The sequence below is a fragment of the Garra rufa genome, chromosome 22, assembly GCF_049309525.1.
Source record: "Garra rufa chromosome 22, GarRuf1.0, whole genome shotgun sequence".
Lineage (NCBI taxonomy): Eukaryota > Metazoa > Chordata > Actinopteri > Cypriniformes > Cyprinidae > Garra > Garra rufa.
The window spans coordinates 40,976,878-40,992,864 of record NC_133382.1 but is presented as its reverse complement, the minus strand read 5'-3'; the positions used below and the strand labels follow the sequence as shown (position 1 = coordinate 40,992,864).

The following is a 15,987-nucleotide window of genomic DNA, read 5'->3' as shown; positions in this document are numbered from 1 at the left end:
AAGTAGAAGAAGTTTGTTTTTGTGATCTTTCAATCAAAATATAAGCCTTCACCATCCGTGTAATTCTCGTTGCGACTGACTTACCAAATGTATGAAGCCTGCTGCGGTCAGCCATGTGCTTATAAAGATTGAGCACAAATTCACCAACTTTATGGAGTTGCTATAAAAACAAATTTTTAGAAACACATCAAATGATACTCACATAAATCAACATTTTTGAACTAATACTGAACATAATTTTGAGTTCAAGCCAAGCATGTTTTGGAAAGATGGCTAAACCTTTTATGGAAAAAAAAACATATTTTCACAAAACAGAAATGATTAGAGATGACTAAAGGTTCTGCTGTAACCATAAACTCAAGGTCTTTGTATAATACTGGTCCATTTTAGTCCAAAAATTATTTCAGATGGTTTTGGCACAGTCTATTCAGTAGATTTCACCTCTCTCCACCTCCATTTCAATGAATTGCTCTGAGATTATTTATTTTGTTGCACAATAAGCTCTCCTGGACATCTGCGCTAAAGCTTTAGATCTAAGCTCAGGGAGACGGACAGATTTCTGAGCACAATGTCAAAGATATTAAAGGTCTGGCAGAAGCAAAAAATAAAATAAAATAAAATAAAATAAAAAAGGTAATGTTAAAATTAGTTTATGGGCATTTTCTTTAATTGTAAAAACAACGCAATGCAATGCATAACTCAAAACACAGGTAAAACACCTGTGAAAAATCAACACAGTACATTTATTTTTTATGAATACAGTACAATATACCCTATTTATGCAGACTTTTTTGAGTGTATAACAATATAAATGCCACTATGGACCACAAAACCTGCCATAAGGGTCCATTTTTAGGACAATATTTGGTTTAGATACAACAATTGGAAAAGGTAGAATCTGAGGGTGCAAAAAAAAAAAATACTGAGAAACACAATAAAATAAAATAAGAATAAAAAATCAGTAGAAAAATGGAAAAGTTAATGATGCATTAAGTTTTTGGGGATTTTCTTTAACTGTAAAAACAACACAATGCAATGCATAACTCAGAACACAGGTAAAACACCTGTGAAAAATCAACACAGTACATTTATTTTTATGAATACAGTACATTATAACCTATTTACGCAGACTTTTTTGAGTGTATAATAATATGAATGTGTCTCTGGACCGCAAAACCAGTCATAAGGGTCAATTTTTAGGACAATATTTGGTTGAGATGCAACTATTTGAAAATCTGGAATCTGATGGTGCAAAAAAAAAAATTAAAATACTGAGAAATGAAATTAAATAAGAAAAAAAATCAGTAGAAAAACGTAAAAGTTTGTTACATTAAGTTTATGGGGATTTTCTTATACTGTAAAAACAACTCAAAACACAGGTAAAACACCTGTACAGTAAATGTATTTATATGAATACAGTACATTATACCCTATTTATACAGACTTTTTTGAGTGTATAATAATATAAATGAGACTGGACCACAAAAACAGTCATAATGGTACATTTTTAGGACAATATTTTAAAATCTGGATTCTGAGGGTGCAAAAAAACTAAATATTGAGAAAATCACCTTTAAAGTTGTCCAAATGATGTTCTTAGCAATGCATATTACTAATCAAAAATTAAGTTTTGATATATTTACGGTATGAAATGTACAAAATATCTTCATGGAACTTGACCTTTACTTAATATCAATAATTATTATATTATATAAAAATCAATAATTATTGGTACAAATATACATGTGCTACTTATGACTTAAAGTTTTGTGGTCCAGGGTCACATATAATATAGTATAATATAATATAATAATACAATAGTTAAACTATTTGTCAGTCGAAGACTTTATACTTTTTATTCTGTAAAATTGTTTCGCAAAAAAAAGAAAAAAAGCAAGTAAATAATTCTCTATGAACACACAATTTAAAATAAATACTCATAAAAATACAAAATAATGATAAACAACTATTTCACACGCTGCACATGAAGGCATTCTTACCTTGTTTTTAAGATATTTAAAAACTGTAATATTTCTGAAAACTGGATCAGCCTCAAGGCTCTTAAGAACCTCAATCCTGCATGAAAGAGCAGAAGCAAGTAAGAAACACACTTACAATATACAATAACATCGAGAGTATGCAGAATTTAGTTCAACTCATACCTTTGAAATGTTCATCCATGTTTAACAAAGACACAGATTTCATCAGACCATAAGAACAACTAACACACAATACAAGCACAATATCAAAATATGAAAATGAAAGCGCTAAAAAAGTTAAAGATGAGAGATGCAGCACTGAACTGAACACATCTGGACTGAGTTTATTTCTCTGTAGACTGACCGAGCGACAGACAGTCGGCTCAACATCTGAGCTCAACATTCATGACGCAAACGCCTAAATTTGAGTCCTGCTTTCAGAAGCATTACAGCAAAAAAAAAACATGAGAGAAAAACATGTGACTTCGGTGAGGTGACCTTGCTTATTATGAAAACGCACAAAGCAAATGCATGACAGATTCACACACATGTATCTATTCATTCACAACTCATTCATTGCTTAACTTCACACAGTCCACTTTCCAGGAAAAAGCCGACATTAATCTGGAGCTATGGCTGGGTTCTCAATAGTGGTGCCTATAATATGCATACTAGACATAGTATACATGAAACACCTGCTACACCTGCCTAAATCTGCAATAAACTACAACAGCAAAGCAAAGCATATTGCATGAAATATTGTATCTTGCAATGCTTGATGCACAACAAATGCATGACATCTTTGACAGAACTTGAGAAAAAGGGTCTAACTTTGTCCCTTAGAAGTGTGTTTAGTGGAATACTGATTATGAATGACCTTAACCAATGATGAAAATGTTCAGTCTTCCAAAAATAAGCTCATAAGCTGCGATTAAACACTAAAACAACACTCGTTCTTGAGGTCTGGAACAAAACAGGTCACAAAAATGCTACAATTAATTATTTTAAATGGTTTATTTATTATATGTAGTAGTAGTAATTATAATAATATCAATTGTTATTGCTACGATTATTATTATATTAACAGTAAAAATAATTTCTAATAATAGTAGTAAAAATAATAATACTTATTATTGTTTTTATTATTAATAATTTAGATTTATTTATTATTATTATTACAAAATAGCTTGAAATTCTAAAAAGCGTATAAAATTTACCAGTTGCAAAAACTGACATCAATTTTCACTGATTTTATTAAAATATTTATAAATCCAACAAAAGTGTGGATATTTCATATCACAAGTGAGAAACATTATAAAAAATATAATTTTTTTAATTATATATAATTATATATAACTATAATATGATATATAATATAAGTATATATAATATAATAATTAAAATTATATATAATATAAAAAATATAAAATTAATATAATTAATATAAAAATATAAAATTGAACATAAACATTTTTTGGAAATGATAAAAAGCGTATACAATTTACCAGTTGCACTTTAGAATAAAAACTGACATCAATATTTACTGATTTTATGAAAATATTTATAAATCCAACAAAAGTCTGGATATTTCATCACAGCTGTGAAACAATGTAAAAATATTACTTTTAAAATGATATATAATTAATAATTAAAATTATATATAATATAAAAAATATAACATTAAAATAATTCATATAAAAATATAAAATTGAATATAAAAAAGCTTGAAATGATAAAAAGCGTATAAAATGTACTAGTTGCACTTCTTAATAAAAACTGACATGAATATTCACTGATTGTATTAAAATATTTATAAATGTATAAAAAAGAAAACATAATTCTTTATTGTTTCAGAACACAGTATGTTATATATTTATATTTCTGCTATGTCAATCTGTCTATATATATATATTTGTTTGTGGGCACAGCAGACTTTAGACTTAAAAGATTTAATAATCAAAAAAAATAATAAAATAATATCAGAATTAAGACAATCAAATGCAATGGCACATTTACATTTTATTGACTATCTCTGATTATCTAAGTTTAAATCTAATTATACTATCATTTTAAAAATAGAAAATAATATAATTAATATAAAAATATAAAATTGAATATAAAAAATAACTTGAAATTATAAAAAGAATATAAAATTTACCAGTTGCACTTCTTAATAAAAACTGACATCACTATTCACTGATTTTATTTAAATATTTATTTTTAAAATTATAATTATAAAATATATATCAATAATTACTTATATTATTTATATTTATACTATTTTTTAAATATTTATATTTTTGCTCAATATACATGTATTCACATTTTAAGCTACAGTCTGCTGAGGACAGCAGATTTTAGACTTAAAAAAATTTAATAATAAATAATGCAATGGTATATTGACAGTCTATTGATCATCTCTGATTATTTTCAAAATTTAAATCCTGTGATTTTTAGTGTTTTGTTTTGTCCCATGTCTCATAAATCACTGCCAAATTAAAACAAAGCAGCTTTCTCCAAATACAAGAGGAAACATCTGTAAAGCTGATTATCGCTGCTTTCTTGTTCTTGTAGAAACAGGAAACATCCAGCAACGGGTGTTGATTCCTGCATCAGCTCTTACCCCAGTAGGAGATGGCATGGAAACACGAGGACAGCGTGTGGTGAAAGTCGTCACGCTCCTCTTTCTCGCAGACGGCCGCGTGGAGCATCTTCACACGGTAGCCGTTGTGAAAGAGCTCACCGCAGGATTTCTTGCGTCTGCGTGTGTTGGGAAGGGTCTCGGTGAGCGTGGCCCCGTCAGGGCTCCGGTACACCAACATCTTAGTCGGGATCATGATGTCGATTCAGATAAAAACTCACAATTCACAGCAACAAATCCACAGGAAAGAAGTTCCGTCTCAAACCCACAAAAGGTGGTCAAAATGCACTGAAGCCCACCGGGAAAAAAACGACATCCCAGTTGCGATCATGAAGTGAAAGCTTAGAGCAAACCCTTTTCATCAGGATATTACAGTATAAGCTCCTTTAGGAATCGCCCTGGGATTCATGCGGAGGCCAGACAGAAAGCCTGTTCAACATGCACATCATCTGCTGCAACATAACGCTCAAAAACTCTATAATCATCAATGATTCAAACTACAAATGTACAAAGATTTTAAAGATCATCTGAGTTGGTTTTTGAATGTGCGGAACTATGATACAATACAATGTTACAATGTAACCAAGTACGATACAATGTAACAGTTTTTGAATGCTTTTAGAATGTTGTGATGCGGTTGCTAAGCAACACCAAACTAACGTCTTTGATGTTTAACACTGAACGGAATCACTTGTAACCTATTAAAACTGCTGTAAAAACACTTCAAACCAGGATGAATGTGTTCTGGATGCACTCCACACACAGACACACACATGTAGCAACAAAAAGACATTAAGTCAATGAAAGCTGAATAATAACTAAAGCTGGATGACGTGACCCGGTGACCTCTTGTTCCCTATAGGAGGATTAAAGTCCTTGAAAACAGATGCGGACATGAAGAACATAAGCTGCGCTTTGACCACGACTCAATTCATGAGGGATGTGAAGCATTAAAGCAGTCACAAGCAGACCTCTCGTCAAATCACAGTGTTTATGTAGTGTTTTTTCTGGCTCTGTGCAAATATTACCAGCAGAGGGCAGCACTTAATCTACATTATGAAGGCTTAGTGCCAAATCACTCACTTGTGGCCTGTTTGCACACTTCTAATGTGACAGTTTTTAAACTAGCTAATGTTAATCTGTAAGATTTCTTCATGGTTTTTGAAAGAAGACTCACCAAGGCTGCATTTATTTGATCAAAAATACAGTGAAAATATTATTGGAATTTCGAATAACTCTTTACTATGTGAATATACTGTGAAATGTAATTTATTTATGTGATGCAAAGCTGATTTTTTTAGCATCATTACTCTAGTCTTAAGTGTCACATGATCCTTCAGCCATCATTCTAATATGCTGATTTGCTGCTTGCAAAATATTTCTTAGTATTATCAATGTTGAAAACAGTTGTGCTGCACAATAATTTTGTGGAAACTGATGCATTTTATTTTTAGGACTCTTTAGGACTAATTGAATAGACTAATAACCAATTGAATCTATACAGAAAAGTGTTTTTTCCCCTAATATTTATCTATCTTAAATAAAAATGAAAAACCATAAATTATTAACAGTTAAGATAAAAGTATACAATAGTATATAGTTTATGCTAAAATAACACTGAAATAAACCAAATAATAAAATGAATATATATATATATTTAAAAATTTAGAAATATAGAAATAAGAAATATTATTTATTATTATTATTATTAATAATAATAATCTTAATTTTAATATGTATTTATTTATTATTCCCAATATTTGATAACAATAAAATGTTATAAATATAATAATAATAATAACAATGTTTTATTATTAAACAATTATAAACAATAGTGTATTTAATAAAATAAATAATAAAAATAAAAAATGGAAAAAACAGCATTTATTTGAAATATAACTCGTTTGTAATCACAAGTAAGCAAAAACTTGAGCTAAAATTAAATATAAAAATAAAAGATAATATTAAGAAATATATAATAGTATATAATTAATGTTAAAATATATTATATATATTTGATGAATTACGAAAACTGAAATAAAAACAAATCAAAACGTCACAAAAAATACTTAACTAAGATAAAATATTAAGAAACAATATTTATTAATAGTAATAAGTATTGTTGTTATTATTATTGTTATTATTATTATTATTATTATTATATTACAATATTTATTGATAATAAAATATAAATATTATAAATAGTAGTATATAATTAATATAAAAAAAAACAACATTTATTTGAAATAGAAATCTTTTGTAACATAATAAATGTCTTTACCGTCACTTTTGATCAATTTAATGCATCCTTACTAAATAAAAGTCCAGTAAATGCCTAGTTTTTGACCAAGTATGCTCTACAACAACAACAACAAAAAAACTATCAGACATCCTGGAAATCTCCTAAAGTACAAAATCAATCCAGAAACACAAGATTGTTTAGAAAATAGGCTTCGATTTCACTGCAACAATTACTCTAAACAATTAAACAATTTAATAATCAAAAAATAATCCAGTAAATCCAGTGAAAGCCCTTAATAAACCACTCAGCTGAATGACTCCTGCAGTAGTTTAATGATTATTCCGTGGTTTAGATGTGACCTGAGCTCCACATGCCCTCAAAAGACCTCACAAATGATGCAGGAGAACAAACAATCAGCCATTTTTAACAATAGGAGGATTTCTAGAGAACGTCTCTCTAATTCCCAGCATGCCAGAGATCACAAATCCCAGCGACCAACTGAATAAGCTGATTTGGTGTTACGGATGGTGTGTTTCTGCCAGATTGTGAGTGTACTGACAGATTCAACGTAATACATGTAATGTCCAGCAGGTGGCAGTAGAGACCTTTATCTAATAATATCTTCCTGTAGGTTTTACATTTCTAACACCCTCTGCTCATAATCTGATGAAATTATCAGGTATTAAAGGTAAAGACGCAGTAATGGGAGAGTGTTTTACCCAGCCAGCTCCGGTTCAGATAGACGGATACAAATACGGGCGGGACGGTGAAGAAATCCACCACTGAATTTACCTCCAGCCAGAACCACAGCTTATCGTTGGCTGCGATGAACTGAGAAGAAGAAAAGAAAGAATTTAAAAATACAACTAATTGATATAAAGCTTAACTAAAATATAAAAATATAACAAAATAAAACATAAAAGAATAAATATTAAATGACAAATTAAACTTAAAACACAAATAACAAAAACCTAAATGACAAAAACTTAAATATAAAAATAAAATATTAAGAGATATATATATATATATATATATAAAATAAAAAATAAACATTTAAAAATATATACACAGAATACGTAAACAGAATAATAAAATAATAAAAATAAAATATATAAAATTAGATAAATTATTATTAGATGAAAAAACCTAAACTTAAAAACATAAATAACTAAAACTGAAAATATTAATAAATAAAATAAATAAATAGACTAATTGGAGCTATACAGAAATGTTTTTATATATTTATCTTGAATGAAAAATCCATAAATTACTAAAACTTAAGCTAAAATTACATCTAAAAATAAAAGATAATTAAAAATATTAAGAAATATATAACAGTATATGATTAATACTAAAATAACACTGAAATAAACCGAATAAAATAATAAAAATGAAAAATATTTAAGACAAATAAATATTAGATAATTTAGTACAACTGAAATAAAAACAAATCAAAACTTTACAGAAAAAAATTGCTAAAACTAAGTTAAATTGAAGTAATAAAATAATACAAGCTAATTCTAAATATTAAGAAATAATGTTTTAATAATAATAGTAAGTATAATAATAATAATAAGTTATTATTATATAATATTTATTGATAAGAAAATAGAAATAATTACAAATAATAGTATTATATAAATAATTATATAATAATAAAATTCATATTTAAAAAATATATAAATACTAGATGAAAAACCTAAACTTAAGAAACTTAATAAAACTGAAATAAAAACAAATCAAAACTTTACAGAAGCTAAACTAAAATACAAATAATAAAATAACTATTATTAATAATAATAGTGATAATCATTTTATTCTTATTCTTACTTTTTATTGTTATACATCACAATATTTATTAACAATAAAATAGAAATAATTATAAATAATAATATTATATAAATAATTATATAATAAACAAAGGAAAATCAGAAATACAATGTTTAAACTGAAGTACTAAAATTACTAAAACTGAAATAAAAATCAATAAAACTTGACAGAAAAAATGGAATTACTAAAACAAAGCTAAAATAAATTAATAAAAATAATAAAAGCTACTTAAAAATATCAAGAAATATTTTCCCCAATTTTAACTAATTAAAGCAACAACACAATAAAATAAATAATTACTAAATGCTAAAAATCCTGAAAATTACTAAAACTTAAACTAAAATATTTAAAATATTAAGAAGTAGTAGTGTATGGTAAACAACTGCATGTGTAAATGTGTACAATCCATGTTAAATAAACCTACACGCAGTCCAAAGTACAAGAGGAAAAACACGTTGAAGGCCATATCGATCTGTAATGTGTAGTCCTTGTCGAAATGTTGACAGGATTCGATGGGTCTGTTTAAACAAAAACACAAACCAAAGCAGAAGGTTCAGTGAAATACATCCCGTTTAATGTAAATCATCTTACATTACAGTTATACATTATACATTCAAACTCTTTAACGTCTGAATTAAGCATTATTTCATTAAAGCATTTGTCTCGACTTGGCTGATCGATCAATACATTTTAGTAATAATGAATAACCACATTTCATAAAATCATAATGCAGATCGCATTTGGACGATAAATGCATCTCATTGCCGACAGCCAAAAGAATGAACATCATTATGAAGCAGAAAACTATTCAGAAATAGTATTAATTATTAAAGCAATGATATTATGATTTGTAATGTATGCTTTTATGTGACATACAGTAGGTGCATTTATTTTTTGGATCTCCTGAAGGCAATTATAAGAGTCTTTTTCCATGTAAATATTTACCTCTCATAACCGTTGACACATGTATATCCTGTATATCAACTTTTTCTTATACCAAATGTTGGCTGACATAATTAACTCATCCAGGAAGCGGTTCAGAGATCAGAGTGATTACAGTAAACTCTGATCTGGTTTGTTATTCGGGTTGGATGGGGTTTGACTCCAGTGTAAGCGACTGAACACTCCTGTACAAAGGCTGCGAACATCAAAGGACCCGAGAGAGAACAGCGAGCTGTGAAACTCTCAACCTGAAGGAGTTTGAGAACAGCTGCAGGACTGACAAATGCAACTCTATCCAGCTCTGTTTGCTCACTTCTGTTCCCGCGGGTCAGAGAGACGCACCCCAGCTCTCAGTGACACGACTCAGCTGAAACTCAAGCCCGGCTGTAATTAAGAGACGTTTAACGTAAGTAATACTTCACTGGAGGCTCAGGTCACAGGCCACATACAGTAAATGTGAGAAAAAAGAACCTCACAATTCAACAACTGTCTCTGCTCTAGTTTAGTTCAGCTCATGAGTGAGAATCTATCATCCATCAATCATCCATCAGTCCATCCATCCATCTAGCCATTCATCATCCATCCACCCATTGATTCAGTCATCCAACCACCTATCCACCCGTCCATCCATCTAGCTATTCATCATTCATCCATCTATCTATCCATCCATCCATGCATGCATCCATCTAGCCATTCATCATCCATCCATCTAGCCATTTATCATTCATTCATCAATAAAACTAGGCATTTATTATTTATCCATCCATTAATTTATTCATCCATTTGTCCATCCATCCAATCATCCATCTAACAATTAATCATTCATCGGTTCATCTATTCACCCAATGATTCATTCACCCATCCATCCATCTAACCATTCATCCATTCACCCATTGATTCATTCATCCATCCAACAATCCATCAAGCCATCATACGTGCATCCATCTAGTCATTCATCATCCATCTTTCCATTCATCATCCATCCAACCATCTACTGGTCTATTCATCCATCCATCCATCCAACTAGCCATTCATTACCCATCCATTTTCCATCAATTCACCCATTGATTCACTCATCCATCCACCCATCCATCTAGCCATTCATCATCCATCCAACCATCCATCTATCTAGGCATTAATAATCCATCCATCCATCTATCTATCCATCCATCCATCCATGCATGCATGCATCCATCTAGCCATTCATCCATAAATAAAACTAGGCATTTATTATTTTATTATTTATCCATCCATTGATTTATTCATCCATTTGTCTGTCCATCCAATCATCCATCTAACAATTAATCATTCATTGGTTCATCTATTCACCCAGTGATTCATTCACCCATCCATCCATCTAACCATTCATCCATTCTCCCATTGATTCATTCATCCATCCAACAATCCATCAAGCCATCATACCGTGCATCCATCTAGTCATTCATCATCCATCTTTCCATTCATCATCCATCCAACCATCTACTGGTCAATTCATTCATCCATCCATCCATCCATCCAACCATTAATCCATTGATCCATCAACTGTTCCATCCATCCATCCAACTAGCCATTCATTACCCATCCATTTTCCATCAATTCACCCATTGATTCACTCATCCATCCACCCATCCATCTAGCCATTCATCATCCAACCATCCATCTATCTAGGCATTAATAATCCATCCATCTATCTATCCATCCATCCATCCATGCATGCATGCATCCATCTAGCCATTCATCCATCAATAAAACTAGGCATTTATTATTTTATTATTTATCCATCCATTGATTTATTCATCCATTTGTCCATCCATCCAATCATCCATCTAACAATTAATCATTCATTGGTTCATCTATTCACCCAGTGATTCATTCACCCATCCATCCATCTAACCATTCATCCATTCACCCATTTATTCATTCATCCGTCTAACAATCCATCAAGCCATCATACGTGCATCCATCTATTCATTCATCATCCATCTTTCTATTTATCATCCATCCATTCACCCATTAATTCATCTATCCAACCGCCCATCCATCATCTAATAATCATGCATCCATCCATTCACCCATTGATTCATCTCTCTATCTATCTCTATCTCTTCTTCTCTTGTCAGCATCCTTTTCTGATAAATCTGTTGCATTTTCCTCATTCACACAATCATTATTCATCACCAGTGATATTCACAGGACCTTAAGAACGCAGGAGGCTTTGTGGCATGTGTTTGGGTCACACTTCTTGCCGGCAAACAAATGTCGAGATTCAAGGCTACAGAGAGGCAGAAATGGCGCTCGCCCACGTCTGTACCTGTTGTTTCTCTGACAAACAAACATTCATATTCTAATGTGCTCCAGCACGCGCTCTAATGCCGTCCTCCGGCCCTGACCCGCTGCAGGTTTATAGCGCTCAGGACAATTAAACGCTGCTAGCCAGAGGCCAAAGTCTCAAATGAAATTGCTAAATCCCCCATGATGCACTAATGAGGAAGGGGATAAGGCTCACTTCCTGTGTCAACAGGTCTGTTCTGAGCAGGCCGGCGTGAGTGCGTGTTTCTAATGCTGAACAGGACATGCTGTTTAGATATAGAAGATGTGAAAGATTACAACACAATAGGTCAGAACAAGATTTACTGAAACAAGCAAAACTGTTCTAAAACATATTGCTTTTGATATTTATTATTCTAAATTCAAACTTGCAAGCGTAAATTACTGTATGTGTTTATGTATTTATAATGAATAGTTCATTCAAAAAATGAAAATGTACTGAAAATGAGTTTGTTTCTTCATCAGATTTGTGGAAATGTGTCATTCCATCACTTGCTCACCAAAGAATCCTCTGCAGTGAATGGGTGCAGACAAAATGAGAGTCCAAAAAGCTGATAAAAACATCACAATAATCCACAAGTAATCCACACCACTCCAGTCGATCAAGGCAAGGCAAGGCAAGTTCATTTATATAGCACATTTCATACACAATGGCAATTCAAAGTGCTGTACATAAAAGGAATTAAAATCATAAAAGCATAAAAATCATAAAAATTACAAAATAATAATCACATCAATAAAAACAGAATTTAAGAGCATTTAAGATTATTTAAAAAAATTATTTAAAATTAATTAGCACAGTAAAATGATTATACATAAAATAATGCAATCTGTTCGGACTTGCACAGCGCTCATTCAATAAATGCACAACTGAACAGATGAGTTTTGAGTCTGCATTTAAATGTGGCTAATGTATTAGCACATCTGATCTCTCCTGGAAGCTGATTCAGTAAACATCTTAAGACAAAAGCTGGAACAAATCCATCAAGACGGTTTTTTTCTTTTTTTTTAAAGGGGATATTACTTTTAAAGATTAAAAAAATACCATTGCGTGGATTTTTATCATTGTAGGGTGGTTGTGTACACAAACTACCAACACACATTAATGTTCAAACAACATGGAAAAGTGAGTTTTGCATCCGATGACCCTTTAGAAATGTCTTAATGATAGACTATTGATGGTTATTACTGTGTGGATTGTTTGTGGATTATTATAATGTTTTTATCAGCTGTTTGGACTCTCATTCTGACGGCACCCATTCACTGCACATGATTCATTGGTGAGCAAGTGATGGAATGACACATTTCTCCAAACCTGATGGCCTCAGGGTGAGCACATTTTCAGCAAACTTTCATTTTTTTGGGTGAACTACTTCTCTAAGACGACACAATGCATCCAGGATCACACACAAGGATCAGTGTAATTCTATCCGCCAATGTCATTTCATACATACTAAATTGCATGTGTATTTAACTGAAGTGATGCAATTAGGTTAATTTGGTTTCCTTATTTACACACTCTCATGTCCTTCCAAACCTGTCAATGACACCAGAAGTAATTAGTTCTCATGTATCTTGTGACCAATTGAAAAAAGATTTGAGATCTCAGATTTTCAGCAAATAATTATTTAATACACAGTATGATAAATATACACTGCCGCTCAAAAGTTTAAGATCAATACGATTTTTAATGTTTTTTAAAGACTTCTGCTCATCAAGGCTGCATTTGTTTGATCAAAAATACAGAAAAAAATGTTATATTTTGAAATATTTTATATATATTTATTTTAATTAAAATAACTGTTTTTTTTATGTGAACATATTTTAAAATGTAATTTATTTCTTCAGAAATCATTCTAAACAGTTGTGCTGCTCAATATTTGAATATTTGGAATACTTTTTTTCAGGATTCTTTGTTTAATAAAAGGTTAAAAAGAACAGTTTTTTTTTTAAATAGAAAGGTTTTCTAACAATCTTCACTACTGTTCAAAAGTTTGGGGTCAGTAGATTTTTAGTCTTACTTTTTTTTTACCAATGATGTGTGTAAAGACTTTATTTTAGATATTGTTAGAAAAGGTTTATATTTTGACTAAATTCTGTTCTTTTTAACTTGTTAAGAATCACAGGTTCCAAAAAAATATTTGGCAGCACAATCGTTTCCAACACTGATAATAAAAATAATAAATCAGTATATTAGAATCATTTCTGAAGGTTCATGTGACACTTAAGACTGGAGTAACAGCGGATGAAAATTCAGCTTTGCATCACAGGAATAAATTATATTTTAAAGTATATTAAAATAAAAAACATTATTTTACATTGTAAAAACATTTAGCAATATTACGTTTTTTTTCAGTATTTTTGATCAAATAAATGCAGCCTTGATGAGCATAAGAGACTTCTTTAAACACATTACAAGTCTTACTGATCTCAAACATTTGCACATGTCAAATAAACTACCTTTCTGAAACGTTTACTTTTAGTCAATGGAAAATAATGTAAAGTACTGTTTTATTAAGATGATTTCTGACAGATGCAACTGCTGGTGTTTACAGTAATGGCCAGTTCTGCTTTAATCGCAGTCTATTCAGTTAAAAAAGTAGCATCATGCCCGTGGCGTAAAGCGGTTGTGTCATAACGCTCTTCACCTTTATGAGCTCACTGATGTGTGAGATGTTTGATGACGTCAGTTTGACCCCAGAAACAGCGTATGTTCAGTGGTGCCTCTCTAAACTCGCTCTCGCTGTGTTTCTATTCCTAAACCTGTCTGTCGAAGCCCAAGGGACGATTCCTTCCACCCCAGTCCCCATCACTTATTCATGAATACAGCTCATGATTAACTTTTGAACAGAGAAAATGTAGCCTAAACGTTTATTTCAGTTCATGAATGTGTATTTTTAGGTATTATTTATAAATAGATAGATTCTATATTCTGTATTAAAGGTTTAATTTACTTTTAATACTCAAAAAGGCATCTAATCAATTGAATAGAAATCTGACAGTTCAATAATTTATTAGAAACTTAACACTAATAGGCCATATGAAATGTGTTTGTTTGTTCAATCATATATTTTTAATTTAATTTAATTTTGTTATTATATTATATTATTTATTTATTGATTATTTGTCATTTTTTTATTTTATTTAATTTTTTTATTTTTTAAATTAATTTAATTTAATTTAAATATTTTATTTTATCCCAGAAATTCATAAATAGTTTTATTTTGTCTGGAAATTCTGTGTTTTATGATTTAATTTTTGGTATAATTGAGATAGTAAGGTAGTTTTTAATAAAATTTTCAAGTACTTTTTATTTATATTTTTTATATTTTCTAGTTCTAAGTTTTAGTAATTGGAGTAATGATGCTGAAAATTCAGCTTTGATTACAGAAATAACTTATTTTACAATATATTCACATATAAAAAGTTTTTATTTTATTGTACTAATATTTCACAATTTTGACTGTAATTTTGATCAATTAAATGCAGCCTTAAGCAGGAGTATAAATAGTATCATAGTATTAATATTTAATACTGTATATATAAAAAATATTTTATTCTGTATTATTGATTCATTTATTTATCATTATAATTTTTGTTTAATAATTGCTTTATTACTCATTATTAAATTCTCATTATTCTTTAAAATTAAGAATTATTAAAAAATTATTATTAAAAATAATTTCAATCATAATTTGATGTTTTTTGACGTATTTTGAAATATCCTACTATAATTTTATTTAAGGTTTTAGTGATTTTGCTGTCATTTTTGTTTTAGTTTTCATTAATTATTATTTAAGTTTGTTATTTTACATCATTTTGATTTATTTTTTTCTATTTAACTTATCTCTATTCAACTATAATAACCCTGTTTAATACAAATGTATTACTTCTAAAACAGACTATCAAATGAAAGCACATAACTTCAATTTAACTTTTAAAAAGAAAAAAAAATTAAAGATAGCAAATAAAAAATTGAATAAAATTTGAACACATTCTTTTATTTGAAAAGCTTATTTACAGTA

The 15,987-nt window shown here is 29.8% G+C and overlaps 1 protein-coding gene across 1 annotated transcript in view; it reads right to left on the bottom strand.

Moving 5' to 3' along the window:
• The window catches only part of LOC141297562 (calcium-activated potassium channel subunit alpha-1-like), an 89,044-nt gene that overhangs the window by 51,829 nt on the left and 21,228 nt on the right, over positions 1-15,987 (bottom strand). The window contains exons 4-7 of the mRNA XM_073827978.1: positions 9,117-9,210; positions 7,582-7,693; positions 2,001-2,076; positions 85-160 (exon numbers count right to left, since the gene is read on the bottom strand). Coding sequence (XP_073684079.1) covers positions 85-160; positions 2,001-2,076; positions 7,582-7,693; positions 9,117-9,210 — 358 coding nt within the window. The remainder of the gene's footprint in view (positions 1-84; positions 161-2,000; positions 2,077-7,581; positions 7,694-9,116; positions 9,211-15,987) is intronic.